At 44.6% G+C, this 20,406-nt stretch overlaps 1 protein-coding gene across 1 annotated transcript in view; it reads left to right on the top strand.

The window, feature by feature from the left end:
• Positions 1–20,406, top strand: part of LOC120245870 (kalirin) — a 298,908-nt gene that overhangs the window by 2,187 nt on the left and 276,315 nt on the right. The window contains exons 2-3 of the mRNA XM_039253041.1: positions 356–430; positions 7,387–7,501. Of these exons, the coding sequence (XP_039108972.1) occupies positions 356–430; positions 7,387–7,501 (190 nt within the window). The remainder of the gene's footprint in view (positions 1–355; positions 431–7,386; positions 7,502–20,406) is intronic.

Here is a 20,406-nt window from a genome sequence, read left to right on the forward strand (position 1 = left end):
CACCAGACACCATGCTAGGCAAAGAGGTACAAAAGTGGCTTTTAAAAAGCCTCATCGTTAAGCTGCTCACAGCAGCAGGGCTTGTGGTTGTTGCCTGCAAGGCACGGAGCTTTGTATATGTGGTGGGGGTGACTTGGACCATCCTTTCCCTGGAAGGGGCACCTGTGTGGCCTGGCATCATGTGGAAGTGTCCTTCCTGTTGTGGACCCTCTCCTGTTCTGTTGGGCTGGGCTGTAGCACCTGAACAAGGCATAACTTTTTGGTGCATGATAGGATTGGGCCGCTGAGTCGGGTACCCGGGATTCTGCCAGTTGGCCTCTTTTACCCTGATTCCTTCTGTTTTGTCATCCCACAGGATCTTTTCGGAATGATGGTTTGAAAGCTTCTGATGTCCTTCCCATCCTAAAGGAAAAAGTGGCCTTCGTGTCTGGTGAGTGTCTGTGGAACTATGCTCTGTAAGGGACCTGGAGGAGGTGTGTATGCATGTGTGCAAGGCAATCACTTTTTGGTGTGTGAGAGAGAAGTGGGGGTGGGGTGGCACTCGGGAGCCACTGGCTGCATCCTTGCTCCAGAGGCAGGCAGGACAAGGAGGGAGAGCTCTGATCACAGCTGGGAACTCTGGAGCACTTTCACGACCACCAGTGGGTGCCCCTCGCCTCACAGCACCCACGCATATACCTCACCTCACCCCACCCTCCCAGGCCTGTGAGGTCCCCCTTGGGCCACTGAGGTCTTTGTGAGAGATGCTCCAGTTGGAGGAGTCTGCTCACCTCACACAGTCCCAGAGGTTTTATTTGGTTCATCTCTGAGTGGATCACAGAGAGGACATTAAAAGTGTTTCTGGCTCTCTTTATCTCTCCTTCCTGGCAAAGGGAACTCAAGAGATTGTATCCATTCATTTGCTTTTCTGAGTAATGACTTCCAAATATTTATTTATATATTTATTAGAGCTTTTCTCTCCAACCCATCTTGTGCACCTAGATCTTTTAATGTCTGATCTGGGGGTCAGCAAACTATAGCTGGTGGGCCAGCCACCTGTTTTTATAAGTAAAATTTTGTTGGAACGCAGCCATGTGCATTTCTTTAGGTAGTATTAGTTTCCTATTGCTGCTATAAGAAGTTTCCACAAGTTTGGTAGCACACAGCAATAGAAACTCACTATCTCATGGCTCTGGAGGCCAGAAATCCAAAGTCAGTTTGCTGGTCTGAAATCAAGCTGTCAGCAGGGCCTACTTCCAGAGGCTCTTACGAGAGAATTCGCCTCTCATCTCTTCCAGCTTCTGGCAGCTGCCAGCATTCACTCTCATCTCTGCCTCTGGGGTCACACTATCTTCTCCTCTTCTGTCTGTGGCACATCTTCCTCTGCCTCCCTCTTACGAGGATACCTGTAACTGCATTTAGGGCCCACTCATTTAACCCAGGCGAATCTTCCCATCTCAGGATCCTTGACTTAGTCACATCTGTAGATGCTTTTTCCAAATAAGGTAACATTTACAGGTTCCAGTGATTAGGACCTGATATTTTGGGGAGCCAGTATTCAGCCTGCTATAGTTAGTGTCAATAGCTGGTTTCTTCCTTTCCTTTTTTTAAGTTTATTCGTTTATTTTGAGAGAGAGAACAAGCATGAGTGGGGGAAGAGCAGAGAGAGAGAGAATCCTAAGCAGGCTCTGCACTGTCAGCACAGAGCTGGACACAGGGCTCAAACTCACAAACCTTGAGATCATGACCGGAGATGAAATCAAAAGTCAGACGTTTAACACCTGAGCCAGTCAATGCCTCAATGGCTGCTTTCTAACTACAAATGCAGAGCTGAGTAATTTCATCAGAGTCCAGATGCTCTAAGCTTAAAATATTTACTATCTGGACCTTTAAGAAAAGTTTGATGGCCTGTGATATAATCATCGGTCTGGGTGCCAGTTCCTGAGCTCCGCTGTAGGCCTCCCTTATAGAATCTCCAGCAGCGGCTGGGATGATGACAGTGCCTCACTGAGGATCACAAGTGCTCATGTCTTGTGGACTGAGCATTTGTTTCTGGATGGTCCTGATTGTCCACAAGGAAGGACGGTAGAATCACAGGGGAAAAGTGAGTGTAGTCCCACAGCGCATGGCTATACACCATAGGTGCTGCTGGCCTGGCCGATGGGCAACAGACACAATGAATAGCAGGGAGGGAGAGGAGGGGTTTTGAGGGAGGAGAAACCAAGCAGCAGGTGTCTCCTGCCTGCTGAGAAGGAAGGTGAGAGACTGGCGATTCAGAATGTGGAGATGGGATGTGAGGGCAGAGTATACGATGGGAGCGTGTAAGGCACTAAATGCACTCCGTAGTAATAGTAGTGATACCAGGGTGTTATTGTTGTTGCTGCTAGATGCGATTGACTGAGAAGCTGCCTTTCCCCATTAGCATTAAGTGCTTGGTCTACCTTATCAGGTAGTGAACCCCTGTCCCTGCAGATATTATTGAAGCACAGGCTGAACAGACCTTGGCAGGATCATGTGGCAGTGATTTCAGTATGGGTAGAGGGGTTGGTAAGGCGACTTCAAGTCTTTGTAAGCTTGGATCTGAGTGCTTGCTGAGCATGTGGGAGGACCTCATGTGGAGGTCCTGAGGGGCGCTGGGCAGTGTAAGCCCCTGACTTCTGCTGCTGCCCATAGCCTGGCCCACAGCCTCTTTTGTTTACTTTCTACTCCTGAGTAGAGTTCAATCAGATTTTTTCTTCTTTAGGGCCCTAAGCTTCATTTAACCTGAAGTCTCTCCTGTCCTCTGGGTCTCCTGCTAATCCTCCCATTTATCTTGTCCCCAAACTTCCTCTACCTGCAGTGCTTTACCCACACCTTCTGCCAGTTTGAGCTTCTGTTCTTCCTAAGTAAGTTCTCACTTTGCCTCCTCCAGGAGGCCTGCCTGGCTTTAATGCAGAGCCTTTGAACATCATCCTGTTCTGCATCAGTTCAGGGCATATGAGTGCAGATACAGTAAACTCTGACATGGGGACCCTTGTTTGATTGTTCATGGTTTATTTTTTCCCATGTGAATTCATTTGGTTCCCTGAGGTAGGGCTCTGTCAGCGTTAGGAAAAACCTTCCCAACTAGAGAGAGTTGTCCTAAGGGAGTACATAGAAACAATGTGCCAGGAAGACAGTCCAGCATGAGGCAGGCAGATGCTTCCCAGAGCAGGAGCAAGGGGGCTGGGGCTGTGCAGCTCACTCCCTGTACTGATGTGGGCTGACCAGCCTGGAGTACATCTTATTCATCTGCACGTGGTGCCAGGAGCTTTTGGGCCTAGGGAACATTGTCTTTCCATGCCTGGGAAGGATGCTGAGGATGCTAGGGAGACAGCTGGCTGCATTAAAAATAAAGCAAAAGCAAAACAAAACAGAAAAAACAGAAACAAGAAACCAACCAATAAAGCCTCTTCTATCTGGAGCTTTTAAAAGACAAAACACAAGAACAAAACAAAACAAAGAAACCAGAATTAAATAATACAGTGTGGCAGCTGCGTTTCTTTCTGAGAAGGAAGGTGGTGAGCAGAGAAACGAACTGCCTCTTATGCCTGCTCCCAGCGTGGCCAGGGCAAAGGAAAGCGTGCTGCCATGGAAACACACATTTGGAATAATCCAGTGCAGCCCAGCAGCTTCTGCGTGTGGGCATGTGCACGTGTGTGAGAGATGGGATGTGTGGCTGTGCCTCAGGGAGCCTCTGTCGTTTCTGCCTGGTCCTTCTACTCTGTAGTCACAACCTGTGGGCTCAGCCTTTGCCCTCGCTGGCTTCCTCTGAGTGCATATGTCTCCCACTCGCAGCACCCATTTGTGCCTTTTATCCAATCTGTGTATACAGGGCTCATTTCACCCCTATTACCTTTCTGTGCACTCACACCCTCCTTGTGGCCACTCCCCAAGGTCCCTCTCTGCCTCCTGATCTCCCACCAATGTTCTCTATGTTCCCTGGAAACTCCATGCTGCTGTGGTACAGTCTTGTACCCTGGACCTGTGTCTCTCAAAGTATGTTCCTCGGAACAGCAGTCCCACAAGATGATCCTCAAAAGCAGGAAAAGGGGTTCTATGCTTAAAAAAGTTTGGGAAATGCATATTATAACCACCTCATGGAGATGTGCTGTGTTCATTAAAGCACATAGGCATTAAACACGTGAAAGCATCTTCCAAACTACAGAATAACCTCGTTTCCTTAAGAAAATCATGTGTATCCATTAACATCTTGCAGAACTGTTGTTACATGGACCAAACTTTTTGCATGATGCCCTCAGTGTATTTTTCTTGTCCCACTACCCTCCACCTTCCTCAGTTTCCCTAACTGGAGCCTGATATCCCCTGAAAATTTTGAGCACCATTGTTCCTCTGGCTCTGTCAGGGAAGCCCTAATGGTACCTACTTTTGGCCTTGCCTCTTCCCCAACCCTATCCTGCCCTGCCTCTCTGGAAAGGGATCTGTGCTACTTCTAGAACATCAGACTGTCCCCTCCCTCTTCATCCTCTTTATCCCTGTTCTGTAGCTCCTGGCACCAAAGCCTCGCACGCACAGGCCCACGGCAGGAATGTGATGAGTAAAGGAATGCCAGCACCTTTTCAAAACTTGGCTACTTGTGTCTCGTACCCTCTGGGATCCACCTCCATAACACACACTGACTTCAGCAGGGAGGATTCTCATTTCTTCATCCCTGCTTATCACCCTCTGTAATTTCAACACCATATCAACAATCCATCCAATCCTATACCATCATGGCTTCCCAGCCTCTTTGGCACCAAAGTTTCCCACCTCACTATTTAGGTTATGAATATCTAAGAGCTTAACCCTTGATATGTGTGTCCATGGACTTAGCCTTTGACCTTTTCTGGTGTTCTCCTATAATTTGGGAAAGGATGGATATCAGATGACCAAAACATCTGTCCCCTCTTCTCTGGGAAATTATGATCCAGTAGGACATTCCCTACCTGCACTGGGCCCTTTCCACTTATGCGTGCATTAGATTTATTCTGCCTTCACTCAAGTTAGAGCCTAACATAGATAGGATGGCTAGACCTCCCAGCAGAGCTCTCACTGTGCTCCAGTTCCCTGCCTTATTTCTTTTAGTCAACCTCATACACAGCCCTGCTATTCATTCTCTAGAGATGCTGGCCAGTGATGGTCTTCTCCCCTTTCTCCCAGCACCTCGAGCCTATCCTGACCTTTGACAGGTGACCTCATTTGCTATTTCACCTAAAGAGCAGTATTCGCCAGGCATGCTGAATGCCTCCCACTCCTTAATTTATTTCTTTCCTCCTCCCTCTCTGAGTTCTATCAGCCTGCTTCAGAGAAGGGGATAGGACCTCTCCTCTTGCAGTGGCTCTGAGGCCTCATTCTACCCATTGTCCCACTCTTTGCAGCACAGTGATTCTCTTTCACTGTGTCCCTTCCTCCCCTGCTTCCTACTCACTTGCAAGATCATCTCCTTTCTGAGAAACATCTGGCTGATCCTGCTGCCCCCTCTTGAATCCTTACCCATGCTTACTGAAGGGAGAGGGCTGCGCTGACCCAGGCTTTCTCCCTTCCTTCCCCCTCTTCTGCCATCTGGAACTTTCCCCAGCCATATTTATGAAACTCTTGTCTCCAGGGGCAGAACTGGCTCTAGGTCAGGAAAGACAGTTCCAACAGTCCTACGAAATTCTTAGTGAGTCTTTGCCAGTCAAGCCAGTCTTGGCACTCCATATTATCATGGCTGTACTGTTCTAAGGAAAGTCGGGAAGAAAGGCAACAACTGCAGTTAAAACCACCTAGGAGTGCAAATCCAAGGTGGATCAAGGCTGCAGAGAAAGGTTGAGGGTAGAGGAGATGCTCCCAGCTTTTGGGAAACCTTCCATAATCCTTCTGCTTCCTTTTCCTCATGTGGAAGGCAGTTGGAAAATGGGTATTGTTTCCAAGGTAGATGAATGGGGGGGTGATTTTTCATACAAGGAACCAGGACCCGTGGCACAGAAGGTCTGGAGCCGGGGGCCCAGGTCCAACCTGTGGTGTGTCTATGCAAATCGCCCCACTGTGGGGCTGGAGGTGGGGGCGGTACTGCTAAAACGATTTCTCATCAGGGCACGTCCCTCAGTGGCTTGATCTTGTTTGATCCTTTTCTATTTGCAGCCTTCCTATTTCCTCCTCAAGAGTATCCTGGAATGGTTTATATTTTGTTTGTCGGGGTTCCTTTCTGTCTGTATGGCTTCTGAACCCATAAGAGGGGAACATTATTCATGTTACTCACATTAGTCACATTTGGATGGGGACCCTGGGTGGTTCTGCCTTTCCTTGAAGAGCTACTTCTTCAGAGGGCTGAGCTTTTAGCTTCTTTTCTAGTATTGGTGATGCCCATGCCTCCTCCTTCTTGCATTATACCCCCTTGTGGTCCCCACTCAGGAGGATGTCAGGCAACTGCCTGGGATGTGCAAGGGTCTGTGATAATGACACAGGTTTTCTCTGCATAATAGCCAGTGCCTGTAAGCATATACCTTAGCTTTGTCCTCTGTGACTCTCCTGAGAAACTTGGCTCTGCTTCCTAATCATAGCACCCATTAAAGAATAGATCTTTAAATTCTCAAATAAATAGCAAATAGAAAGTTTAGAAAAAAGAAGAAAGAAAAAGCAACCATGCAAAATCCTAGCCTTCTACTAGCAACAATGATTGTCATTTAACTGTACTCCTTCCTGCTTGTTTTAATGTGATATTTAGAAACATTTATAATCATAGTGTGTACATATGCATTTGCCATGATTAAGACCTTGAGCATCCTTGTTTCTGATCAAGATTCCTATACTCTTCCAGCAGGAGTGACAGGTGGCACCTCAGGCAGGCAGACAGGCAGGGGTGGAAAGCACTTAACATCTTTTCAACGAATCTAAAAACCTCCAGCAGTGATGTTCTGGATGGATACTTCAAGGGTTTCTCACTACAGTAGTCAGTTAATCCTGAGCACTTTTACCTCACAGAGGTCTGCAAAGAGAAGTGAATTGAAGGTTAAGTTTCCAAAGACCATAGCACATTCAATAGGTTGTTTTCTCAATGAGAGCAAGTCACCACCGCTTTATTATCATCTCACATTTGTGGAGAGCCTTACATTCCAAAGTGCTTCCCCAGGTGCCATCCCATCAGTCCTTGTGGCAACCCTGTAAAATGCACATCATTATTTTTAGGTGCACTTTGCAGATGAGGTTGTCAGAGAAGTCCAAAGACTTGCCCAAGGTTACACATGTTAACCACATTCAACCCCCAATCCCTTCACCTAACCAGTGACCGCATTTCCCTGGGCACCATATTTCTAGCCTATTTCATCCAGCACTCAGGTGGAATTCTTTTTTCTGTGCAGCATGCTTTCCGGCTGGTCTTCTTAACTGCCCTCCTCTTCCTCCCTGCAGGGGGCCGTGATAAGCGAGGTGGACCTATTCTGACCTTCCCTGCTCGCAGCAATCATGACAGAATAAGACAGGAAGACCTGCGGAAACTCGTGACCTATCTGGCCAGCGTGCCAAGGTGAGGTGAGGGGAATGTCCTGCAGGGCAGGGGTGGGGAGCTGGGCTGATGTAAGTGAGCTGGGATGAGCCTCCATCCCTGCCAGGGCAGTTGTTTCTGATCTTAAGTGGATTCCAATTATTCCTGGAACAATGTCACCCATTGTTCACCTTGTTCTCATCATTCCCTTTGTTACTGCTGGGACCCCTGTGAATGGAGTGGGAGCCCTGGGCCGAGGTGAGGACCAGGATATGGCCTGAGAAAGAGGGTGGGAAGCTGCTGTTTTCCTTAGGGAAGTAGAAAATTTGGCTGATTCCACTCTGGCTTGTGCGATGGATTGTTTTCAAAACGTCCGGCTTGTGAATATGTTTATGGCTTTTGGAGTTGGGGACAAATAACCCCAATTGTATCATACAGCTAGACTCAGCCCTCAGCCCAATCTAGATCACATGTTTTCAGTAGGGTTGATATTGTCTCTAAGGGGGATAAAAATGGTTCTTGACAGTGGGGTGTGGGGTGGGGATATAGCAAAAACCTGTTCTTTTATGTATTAAGCCCAGATATATATACTGTACCTAAAAAGGTATACAATATATTCATGGCATTAAATTTTCACTGGATGTGAGAATTAAGGAAAAGAAGCATTAAAAAGTTCATTTGTGGCAGGGAACAATGATCATTTTAACAGGTTGAGAAACATTGGTTTCCAAGCATTTCCAGGTGGTGCTGACCATGCAGGTGGTGGAGAGAGACATGTTGAGACTATGGTCTGTATTTTTTAAGAAGGTAGAAGAGAGGCCTTTGTAGATTCTGAGAATCATAGCATGTGAATGTTGGAAGAGCCCTGAGAAGCAGTCTAGGCAACTACGTGTTGTGCTCTGCTTAGGAATCAGGGTCAGTAGGGATGAGAACTGCTCACTGGGCATCAGTGTCAGTGGTTGGCCTATAACTTTGCCCTCCTGACTCCTGATCCAGGGCTCTCCTGTCCTTGGACTTGGCCGGAGGGATTTCTGTTCTCTGCCACTTAATGGAGCTGGAGCCTGTCAAGTGTTTGTTGTGGCAAGTGAGAAGTGGTACCTTGGGCCTTCAAAATCTTCTTCTTGTCTCTGTGCATTTTATAGGAGAATTAGTAAATTACAGAGTGGAGCTCCTTATTCAGCTCTGCCTCTGCTGGGAGACCTTGGATAATTGTTGTAAGCGCTGATTAGTTCTTGAAGCAGGTGTCAAACGAGGCAAGCACTATGAGGGAGACAAATGTAAAGGGATTGGTGGATGGTGATGGGCAGGTGGTAAAGGAGATTTAAGAGCATCCATCAAGTGCTTGGGAGGATACTGAATAGAGTGGGGAGCCCTGAAGAGCCCCAAGCAGAAGGCTGTGAACAAATAGATGTCATATAGTGTCTATTTTTTCTTTATGATATCCACTGGGGGCCAGAAAAAAAAGATAAAAGATCTTTTGTAACAAAAGGGACTTGGGTTCTATGCAAAGAAGAACTTCTAAACCTGGAGTGTAGGAATCTTTGGATAAAGAATAGAATAGAATTCTTTTTTTTTCCTTGGAGGTCTTTGCACAGAAGAAATATTCCCATCTGTCTCAGAGGCAAGAAGGTAGACTAAATAACCCATGATTGATGTAGGTAATTTAGCAATTTAGTCATCTAGGGGCTAAGCAGTTTTAAAAGCACCTTTCCCAAGTATACTACTATCAGGCATAAAACCAGGCATTTTCTAAAGCAATTTAAAAGAAAAGTTCTCATGGAGACCCATGTTGAACTCTTAGTTCTTTCAGAGACCGAAGAAATTGGGGTCCCAGGAGATATGCAAGGTACCTTTTTACTCTCTGGTATGTTTATCACATCCCTGCAGCTAATGTACTCTTACCTTCTAAAGAATAAAAGGTAAATGAATTGGAAGAACACTTTTCTTCATTCTGATTTGTGAAGCAAAGATAGGACAGAATAGATTGGAAACAATTAAAAGGAAAGATTTCTGCTGGGTGAAGGGGAGTGAAACCCAAGAGGGACTGAGAGGAAGGTCTCAGAAAAGGAGAAGTAATACACTGCCATTGAAGGAATATACTAGATGCAAGCTCTGCCTCTCAGAGGGGGGTCATGGGCATTGCCTCTGAGAACAGAAGAGGTACTTCACTGGTTCTGGCAGGTGGGAGGCAACAATCCTGTCACTGCCTTCAGTGGGACGAATTGTTCTTGGGGGCTTGCTGCCTCTGTCTCGAGGGTGCTTGTTCAGGAGGAATGTGAGTACCAGCAGGCTGCAGAGTTTACCATATAGTCATGCCACCCATCACTCCCTAATTCTGTTGGCCCCAAGTTCACGTATGACTTTGTTTTGGAAACAAAACCTGGAACAGAATTGTTCTAAAGAAAGTGACATCTGGGGAGGGAAACCAAAGAACTCAGTGGGTCAGATAATATTTGCCACTCTTCTGCTTAGCCTGCAGCTTTGGGAAAGGAGGGAAACTATGAAAATGAATAGGTAAATGAGGTCAATGATACTGATGAGAAGAAATGGTCTATTCTGAGTCATGGCCCAGGAAGCTAAATGACAGCCTCCTTTTGGGGTGGACTGTGCTCTACAGACTGGTGTAATCATCTGTAGATGACCTTTGTCATTTATTTATTCATGCACTTATTCATTATTTATTTATTTAACAAATATTTAGAGCCTCTATATGCCAGGCAGACTGAGTGTTCATGGTGAGCAGGAACAGATATTTTGATAAAGTTATGTGAAACCTGGATGTTTCCCTACCTTGTAAAACCAGTAACCATAAAGGGCAGTGCAATATATTGACTCTTCTGGTAGCATAAGAGATGAGCTGGCCAATAGAAGGTGGGCAAATAAGGACCAGTAAGTGATGAAAGAAGATCCTGGAATCTAAGGAACCAGTCATCTTGATGGCCATTTCTGGCACTATTCTAGAATAGATGATTAAACAGATGGTTGTGGTAATTTAGAAATGAATGGGAAGAAATAGTCTCGCTATCCTCTGTGAAAGCCAGGCCACATCTGGACCACTGCATTCAACTCTGCAACACTGAACTCTGCCAGTCCATCTTAAAAATTTTTTAATGTTTATTTATTTTTGAGAGAGAGAGAGAGAGAGAACACGAACGAACGAGTTGGGGGAGGGACAGAGAGACAGAGGGAGACACAGAGTCTAAAGCAGATTCCAGGACAGAACCTGACACAGGGCTCAAACTCATGAGTTGTGAGATCATGACCTGAGGTGAAGCCAGATGCTTAACTGATTGAGCCACCCAGGTGTCCCTCTGCCAGGACATTTTAAGAATGCTGTTGACCACCTAGAGTATTGTCAGGGGAACAGTGTATTGAAGAATCCACAAATGGCATGTCTCTGTAGTTGAAGGATTGGAGGATGTTTTCTGGCAGGAATGAAAATGGAAGAACAGTGATTCCTGACTTCAGGTCTCAGGAGAGCTGTCTCAAAGAGCGGGGAGCAGGCATGGTCCCTGATGCATCAATGGGTAGAAGTGAAGAAAGAACATAGCCACTGGGGAGCTGTCCAGCAGTAATGCTGCTGCCCCTGGAGAAAGTGGACTTTCTGTCCATTGGAGACTGGGTGACCTTCTATTAGGGATGTTGTAGGAAGAATTCCTCCATTAGGCTGGAGGCTGGATTAGATCATTTCTAAGATTTCTTGCCTCAAATTTTATGTTTCTATGATATTGGAAAAAATGCATGATAAAATCTAGGACCTCAAAACAGGGTGCTATCACCCCCAGTAACATATACTTCATTTCTCAGGCTCACTAAATAAGTTAGGGCCTGGGATTTCACTTCAGATGGTGTCTACATCTGAAATCCTAAGAGAACTGCTTTCTAGTTCCTTTGGACTCTGGTGGGAATTTGGGGGCCTCACTTGGGACCAAGGATCATCCTGGAGTGTGACAGTTTGGAACAGTCCTAGTTACTCTTTTGGGATCCATTGGTGGGAATTAAGTTTTTTCCAACACCCCTGTCATGCTCCTGATGGGTTTGACCACCCATTTCCAGGATCTTCTCCACACTTTCTGTCATATTGTTTTGAGGAATCACAGACTATCAGAGTGGGGAGGGGCCTGAAAAGTCTTCCAGTTCAGCTTGCTAATAAGTCCATTTAATGAATTCACCAAATGTTTACTGAGTACCTACTATGAGCCAGGGCCTGGATAGGCATCTTGGTGGGCTCTCATGTTATCTTTTTTGACTGTCATCCATGCTATACTTAGCTAGCTTTTTTAAAAATCCTGCTCTGCTATCTATTTGCAGCTACTTGTACATGAAAGGAACAGAAGGCAAATACTCAGATACAATCAGCTGATGAATGTTCCTAGAAATTGAGGGACAGGATAGAAAATGTAGCCTGAGAGTAAATAATTGCCCAGGCAGAGCTCACAGTGTGGATAATCTACTCACCGTGATTATTGAGAGTTGACTAAATACTTAAAATAGGAAATTCTAAGTATCTAGTAAAAAAAAATCCTGGATTATTTTATTGCATTGAATTCCTCCTCTTCATCATCCTTGTTATCCTGCTTTGTCATGACCATCCTTCTGCTGCTTCTAAGGGCACTGATTGTTAGCCCCTTGATGTGTCTGCCACTTAATTCTGCTGTTAGCAGGGCAGCTGAGATGCTAAGTGTTCTGGCAAGAATTGCAGATATCCTACTGGTGAGGAAAGATGACAAGAAATTAAGATGGGATATTCTGTAATGCCAATCAAACCAAGGTGCCAATATTCACAGCTTATTATTTGATAACACTTGTTCTTGTTCTACTGACTCCAGCAAGAGATAAATTGGGCTTATAGCCAGCACTGTCTTTGTGCAGCATCACCAGAAAATAGAAATACACAAAATGAGCCAGAAAGACAGTTAAAAGATGAGGAGGTAAAAGCTACAAGGGTTTCCTCCCACTATATTCAGCCTGAAAGAGTCCTAGGTATCCAAACTGTAATCACTGAGTGTGTTTTATTGCAAGGGCCTATTGAGATGTTTTGTTGGCATCCTGCCCTTTGTTCTGGGATCATCAGTTAAAAGAAGAGGTAGGCAGTAGTGACAGGAGGTCCAAAAAATAGGACCAATGAAAGCATCGGCCTAAAACTTATGCCTTTTCACACTCATTTTAAATTTATTTTGTTCCTTATATATAGAGGGCTTAAAACTTTTATTACAGTTCCCAGATTCTACACAAATCTGAGAAACAGCACTTAAGTGTCCCTGTTGTTAAGCTGTGTGTAACACAAGCCCCGAAGAGCAAATAGTATTCTACTCTGCTGCTAAGGATTGTAAAAACACAACAGTAACTACCCTCGTTAGTGATCACTGCTTGGAGCTGTGCAGACCTTCACAGCAAACAGAAGAGGAGCATCCTAGGATGGACAGAGGAATCTGAGGTTGAGATCCCAGCTCTACCACTTCTCAGTCAGGAAGCTCATGGCCACTTAACCTGGGTAATCTGAGAAGAGTTTAATGAAGGCACAGTTCACAGTCACACAGGCAGACAACAGGGAAACCGGTAAGGTTTGGATTCCCAAGCTATCCCAGGGCTAGAAATAATAGGGAGGGGAGATGTTACTGCTTCTAGGCATGAAGGAGCAAGATGAGGAACAGTTCCTAGAATCTGGAGAGAGATGGCTGTGTGAGAGGGCCACCTGACAGGAGCTGTGGCTTTGGGTGATTCCGTGGTGGGGGGCAAGGGGAATCCAGACTCTTACTTCACTGTCCTCTCATTCTCTGACCTTCTGTCATTGTTATTGACTGAATGCAGCCATAGCCAGGTGAACCCATTGATGGAGTCCATGTGGGTCAACTTCCCATGGTACCAGGTTGAGGGGAGAGGATGGAGAATGGATTTGGAGGGGCAAATGGAAGATATTTGGCATGGGGTGAGACCTGAGGCATATTATTCAATATTTCTGAGTCTAATGTTCTGATTTTAAATTTAGGAAAAGACTGCCCATCCCACAAGTGTGTTGTGAAGAATTATCTAGCAATCTCTCTTTAGCACCCAGACACTCAGTACTTCTTAGTCTGTCTCCTAAAGTAGGATAATAATAATAATAATAATAATAATAATTTTTATATTATTATTATATTATAATTGAAGCTACCTGTAGCTCCTCTCCACCCTGAACCCCCTTGCCTCCCCCAGAAACAACCACTATTCTGAGTTTTGTGTTTATCATCTTGCTATTTTGGTGTAGTTTACCACATGTTTTCATAAACAATATATTGCTTAATTTTGCTTGTTTTTTAAAAAATTTATTTTTACATTTATTAATTTTTGAGAGAGAGAGAGAGAGAGAGAATGAGCAGGGAAAGGGCAGAAAGAGAGGGAGACACAGAACCCAAAGCAGGCGCCAGGCTCCAAGCTGTCGGCACAGAGCCTGATGGGGGCTCGAACCCATGAACTGTGAGATCATCACATGAGCCAAAGTTGTACACTTAACTGACTGAACCACCTAGGTGCCTCTAGTTTTGCTTATTTTTGAGTTTTATACAAATAGTATCATACCATATGTAGTTTTCTTTGGCTAGCTTTTTTAACTGCTATGGTATTCAACAACATGGATGAATTTTCAGATGTGATTTTAAGTGAGGAGGAGACTATGTGTCCAACCCCTGAAATTGATATGTTAAGTAATAAATAAATGGTAGCCATTATTATTTTTAACCTACATTATTGTGCTATTATAAGTACTTTACATGCATAACTTAATTCATACAGCACTTTGAGGTAGGCATGATTTATTTCCTCTTTTACATACGAGGGACTGTGGCTCCGAGAGGTTAGGTAACTTGCCTATGGACACACAGCCAGTATAACATGAAGCCAGATGCTTTAGCACTAGAGCTTGAATTTTTTTCCACTGAAGGGATAAGGAGCCAGAATAAAGGGAGCCATGATGATGGAATACAGGGGACACATCTAGGGAGAGTAGGAAGGGCTAAAGATTGGATTCCAACAGGACAGTGGTAGAGGGTGGTAAGGAGATGAGGGAGCAGACAGGTGTAATGATGGTGGGCAGCAACGATGTATACATCAAACCTGCTTTCTCTAAGGTTTTCTTTAGATTCTAAGTCTGAAGGTTGCTGCAGGTGTGGAATGCAGGTTGCAGTTGCCTCCCAGCTGGGTTTCTACTGGTTAAGGCAGCTGTGGTGGCTGTGGATGTGCTGGACAATGGTGGCGGTTGTGGGGAGTGCCTCAGAATTTCTCCAGTTATAGATGTGTAAATGCTCCTTATTTATACTCATCCATGGATGATAGTCACCTATGCTTAGTGACCACATAACACCAAGAGATGTAGTGAAAAAGCAGAAGCACTTAAGACCATGGACACTATTTAAAGAAATAAGTAAAAAACTATCAATAGCAGGTACCCTGCATGTAAAGCCTGGTCTCTATTGTACTCTAAGGATAGTAGTCCTATTCAGTTTTCTTGGATCTGAGTCTTTTCTTTCACTCAGCTACCTGCCTGGTTTATCTTCTGCACTGCTCTGGTGGCAAAGGCACATTTCTGGCATTAGCATTCTGCTGGTATGCATTTTGAAGGTGGTTTACTTCCTTGACCATGCCATTGCTGGACTTGGCAGGTGTGGCTGGCACGGCCCTGATGGGGCTGAGGGGCCAGAAGGGGCTTGTGAAACCCTGTGAAAAGCAGCTGTGTGGTGGAGGGAGAGCTAGTGGTAGTACTTCAAATGTAGAGGCATGCATTTGTGATTCCCTGGAGAACAATAATCTGGATGATCAGAGGCAGAAACCATGTGGTAATGAAGTAACTATGGGAAGTAGGCCTGGTTATTCCAGGAACCAGTGAATGTCTTTGGGTGATAGATCAAGGACCCAGCATTGGTCAAAGCATTCCTGATGGAGAGAGGAGCGTTGTTTGTCCTGTACATGCATCTTCGGTGTGACCCCTGGAAGGGACTTGAACTTGGTGGGAGTGGAGCTAACAGTAGTGGACTAGCAGAGAAGGACGAGAGGGCTCAAAGTCCTGATCCTGGAAATGAGGCAGGGGGTTCAGCCCAAGAAGAATGAACCTAGAAACTTCTGCTCTAGAAGGAGAAATGTGTTTGCTTGCTCACAATTTCCCTACCTTGTAAAAGAGGCATAAAGGGATTACCAAACACAGTGGCGGTGAGGGTTATACAAGAACATGTAGATGGAACCTTGCCCAGGACTTGGTACTCAGAAGGGGCTGAGAACAAATGGTAGGTCTTTCCCTTTTTTTTTTTTTTTTTTTTTTTTTGCTTGAAAGTAGGGACCTTGGGGGCACCTGGGTGGCTCTGGCCATTAAGCCACTGACTTTTTATTTTGGCTCAGGTCATGATCTCACAGTTTGTGAGTTCAAGCCCCACACTGAACTCTGCACTGACAGTGTGGAGCTTGGTTGGGATTCTCTCTCTCCCCAGTTCTCTCTGTTCCTCTCCTGCTTGTTCTCTCTCTCTCTCTCAAAATAAATAAACTTAAAAACATTAAAAAAAAAAAAGAAAAAGAAAGAAAGAAAGTAGGGACCTCATTTTATCACCTGTCCTTCATTGACTCTGGCACTGTTTTGTCAAAGTCTGGATTAGGGAGATGCTTAAGGTTAGGATTAGAGCTAATTGCAGTGATAGCAGTGAGGTCAGAACCATCTAGCAAGCTTATAAGAAACACTGAATGAGGGGCACCTGGGTGGCTCAGTCGGTTGGGCGTCCGACTTCAGCTCATGTCATGATCTCACAGTTTGTGGGTTCGAGCCCTGCATCGGGCTCTGTGCTGACAGCCAGCTCCCAGCCTGGAGCTATTTCAGATTCTGTGTCTCCCTCTCTCTCTGACCCTCCCCTGATCGCACTGTCCCTCTCTCTCTCAGAAATAAATAAAACATTTAAAAAAAAAAACACACACACCAGGGGCGCCTGGGTGGCTTAGTTGGTTAAGCGTCCGACTTTCACTCAGGTCATGATCTCGCGGTTCACGGGGTCAAGCCCCGCGTCGGGCTGTGCGCTGACTGCCAGCTCAGAGCCTGGAGCCTGTTTCAGAGTCTGTGACTCCCCCTCTCTCTCTGACCCTCCCCTGCTCACGCTGTCTCTCTCTCTCTCCTAGAAATAAATAAAATATTAAAAACAACAACAAAAAAACACTGAATGAATTAATAGATATGCCTAGTAGTGTGATAAAGTCTTAATCTCTTCTATTAGTTAGAAAACCACTTCTTTAATACAGAAAATAAGTATAGAAAAATGTAAAGAATTAAAGACAGTACTTTAGGGGCGCCTGGGTGGCTTAGCCAGTTAATCGTCCGACTTTCGCTTAGGTCACGATCTCGCGGTTAGTGGGTTCGAGCCCCGCATCGGGCTCTGTACTGACTGCCTGCTCAGAGCCTGGAGCCTGCTTCAGATTCTGTGTCTCCCTCTCTCTCTGACCCTCCCCTGCTCGCGCTGTCTCTCTCTCTCCTAAAAATAAATAAAACATTAAAAAAAATTAAAATAAAGACAGTACTTTAATCATGTACTCTATCATGTAGAGATAGGGACAATTAATATATTGACGTATTTCCTTCCTGTCTTTTTTCATTTAGAGCTTTTAAAAAAATAATTGAATTATATTGCTCATTTAATTTTGCTTCTTGTTTTATTCCACTTGACATTATACCAGAAGAATATTTTCATAACATTCAAGACTTTTTATGCATAATAGTATGTCTTAGAATGCATCATATTTTAATTGACCCTATCATTTTCAAAACTTCATCGCTATATATAAACTCCCAGTAAACACCTTTGTGTATAAATTCTTATCTACTTTTTAGATACTTTCTTTGGGATAGATTTTTGGCAATCATAGATTTTTTTTAAGGCTAGTGACTCATATTGCCAAATTGCTTTCCAAATTTCCCAATTTATATTTCAGTATGCTTTGCCTTAGACTTCCAAGTCTTGACATTTCTCCAGATTTGTTTATTTGCTCATCAATAACCAGGCCCCACTGTGCAAACATTGTTACCACCATCATCAAGAAACCCAAATGTACGGTCATGTGTTACACACCTAAGCCCGATCTTGGATTTGAAAAGAGTAAAGGAGTTGGTCACAAGGCCTCCCCTTTGGGGGTCTGTCAGATCTTTTTATTTTCCTGAACTAATAGTCCTCTTAATGGGAACCATACATTGAAGGTTGGATCTGATATGAAATCTAGAAGGCCTTAATTGCTTTTTGCCCACGGTGAGTTTTTAGTTTTGCCTTTGGATGTGTTTCAGCTCCTTGGCTGGTTGTGCAGCCAGTCAGTTCTTGGCTTGGCTTAAAGTGGTTGTTAACCTGCTCTGTGCTCATCTGAACTGAAGTCCTTATCTGCCTTCCAAGTTAGGTCTCCTTGGAGTTTGTCTCTGGGCAGCAGTGGCGAGTGAGTCTCCAAAGCTTAAGTGTAGCCCTGCATTTTCTGCTTTGGGCTGCTGAAGGTTATGGCTCATCAACAGCAAGGTGACTGGGAAGCTGACATTTCTGGTGCTACCTTGATTAGGTACATTTTAACATGACTGGTGAAATAAGTCCCACTGCAGGTTTTTCTGGAATTCATGCTAGGGAATCAGGATGATTTAAATTTAGTTCTGATTTATTTGTCAGTGTTGGAAATAAGGGAGTTCCCTGAACATAGATGCTGGAGAGACAGCCTAGCACTGGAGAAAAAGGATCTATTTTTCTTCTTCTTAGTGGATTCTAGATTTGAGGCTGTTTTTCTCTTCTCTACAATATGATTATTATTGACATGTTTTGTATTTCTTGCTTCACCTATCATTGGTTAGGTCTTATCATGTGTCCTTTACTGGTGTTTGGGGTGGTGGACATTTTTAGGCATATATGACATTTTATGTTATAAAACTAATTTTATAGAGAGATTTTCTTTATTATATACATGCTGGCAAGGTAGGCATGCTGCCCCCAAGTGGTGGAGCTCCTCTGCTCAGCTACCCAAAGACACAGACAGGTTTTATCAGAGGCTCTAAATGATAGTATTCTGCTCTCTCCTCATTAGACCTTGGGTTTTCAAGACTTTACATTTTAAAATTTTATTAAAATACTGAACATTAAGTAAGCATCAAGTAATAACTTTTTTCCAACTACAAAATGGCTTAAAGAATTTTTTTAATGTTTTATTTATTTCTGAGAGAGAGAGAGGGAGAGGGAGAGGGGGAGAGAGAGAGAGAGAGAGAGAGAGAGAGGCAGCCTGATCAGGGGAGGGTAAGAGAGAGAGACAGACAGACAGAATCTGAAGCAGGCTCCAGGCTCTGAGCTAGCAGTCAGCACAGAGCCCAGTGCGGGGCTCGAACCCACAAACCATGAGATCATGACCTGAGCCGAAGTTGGACGCTTAACCAACTGAGCCACCCAGGCACCCCAAAATGGGTTTAATATAAGCTTTCTCAGAGAATGTTAGTGCATATTCAATAACATTATGTTTGTGAAAATATTTAACTTGGGTATATAATAATTGCCATTTGAAACTGGGAATTTTATGCTGGTATTTTTGGGGAAAATGCATAAATAATGTGGTATATCTAGACCAATTTTTAACTTTGTTTTATAAAGTTTTCTTTTTCTAATTTTTTCAAATTAAAAAAAAAATCCTTCCTATTGGTTTGTCTTCCATCTAAGGTAGACTCAAGTCACAGTGCCCCAAGCATACTTACCTCTTGGAACTTCTCCTATATCCCTTGCTGTTTTCATCAGCCACAAACATTGAAGATAAAAGTCTTCATTTGTCTTTTAAAGCCTTGCCTTTAGACAGTTTTCTTTGTCTGAACACAGAAGATGAGAACAAGAAAAACACCACAACCTAGGACTTTTTGTTGCTGAAAGTATAATCCTGGTGAATATACTCTCTAGTTGCAAAAAATTTCTGTACCAGTTTGCCACTGTAACTTTTACTTAAAGAAGAATGTCTCCCTTTTGTCTGTTCTACTTCATCTCTTCTCTTCTTGGATTGCTTTAAATAAAAACACTTAAAAAATTCTTGAAAGGTCAGCATCAATCATTTAAACAGAACAAATAATTTGAACAATGTTTGAGAAAGACTTTCAAATCTAGAAAATTCATCATAAAGTTGTGATGGTCCCTGTCTCTTCTCTAAGTTCTGACTGTCCACGGTCCTTTCTCCTTGATGAATAGTGAGCTTCTTGAGGGCAGAGATGGCAAGTCTTGTTTAGTGAGTTTGTACAACAGCGCCTCGCAAGTTGGCAGAATTCCATTAGACCGGGAGCTCCCCAAGGGGAAACGGCAGTGTCTTGTGCCTGGAACCCTCAGGGCCAGTGCCAGGTTCTTTCTGTCTTCTAGACATGGAGTCGGTGAGGCCAGATGCAGGTTTCCTTTGGGATGTCGCCTTTCCTGTGTAAAGGACTGTACCCACAGGCAGTACCCACAGGGTGTGGGTGGACTGGCTCTGCAGCAGAGAGAAGGCAGAGCCCTTTGCCAAAAGATGAAGCATGGAGGCGCATGCGAGGTCATGGTGTGGACTCTGTCTCACTGAGGAGGGGTATTCCTGTTTCCAAATTGTGCAGGTGTGACCGCCAGCCCCACTTCTCCAGGAACCCAGACAGGAGCACTTTGTCAGAGCTGTGGTGACTCAGGACAAATGCTTTTCTGGATAATTTACTGACATATCCACGTGTGTGTCCTGATGGCCCTGCCCTTTCTTTTCCTTCCTCTTAGAGCCTCCCCCCATCCCACCCCATCTCATTCTAGCTACTCGAAAACCCCCAAACCAATGTTTTTCTCCCCTTGCGTCTCCTAGACTCTGCTGTGCCGTTGTTAGCTGGAAGTTCATCTCTTGTCATCCCTAGTAATTCATGGGCCAGGTTTGCACAGAAACTCTTGGCCTGGTACCTGAGGCCGGGTCTTAACCTAGTACTGTGACTTGCCCCTCTCCGC

Source organism: Hyaena hyaena, unplaced genomic scaffold (assembly GCF_003009895.1).
Source record: "Hyaena hyaena isolate Hyena2069 unplaced genomic scaffold, ASM300989v1 scaffold_434, whole genome shotgun sequence".
NCBI lineage: Eukaryota > Metazoa > Chordata > Mammalia > Carnivora > Hyaenidae > Hyaena > Hyaena hyaena.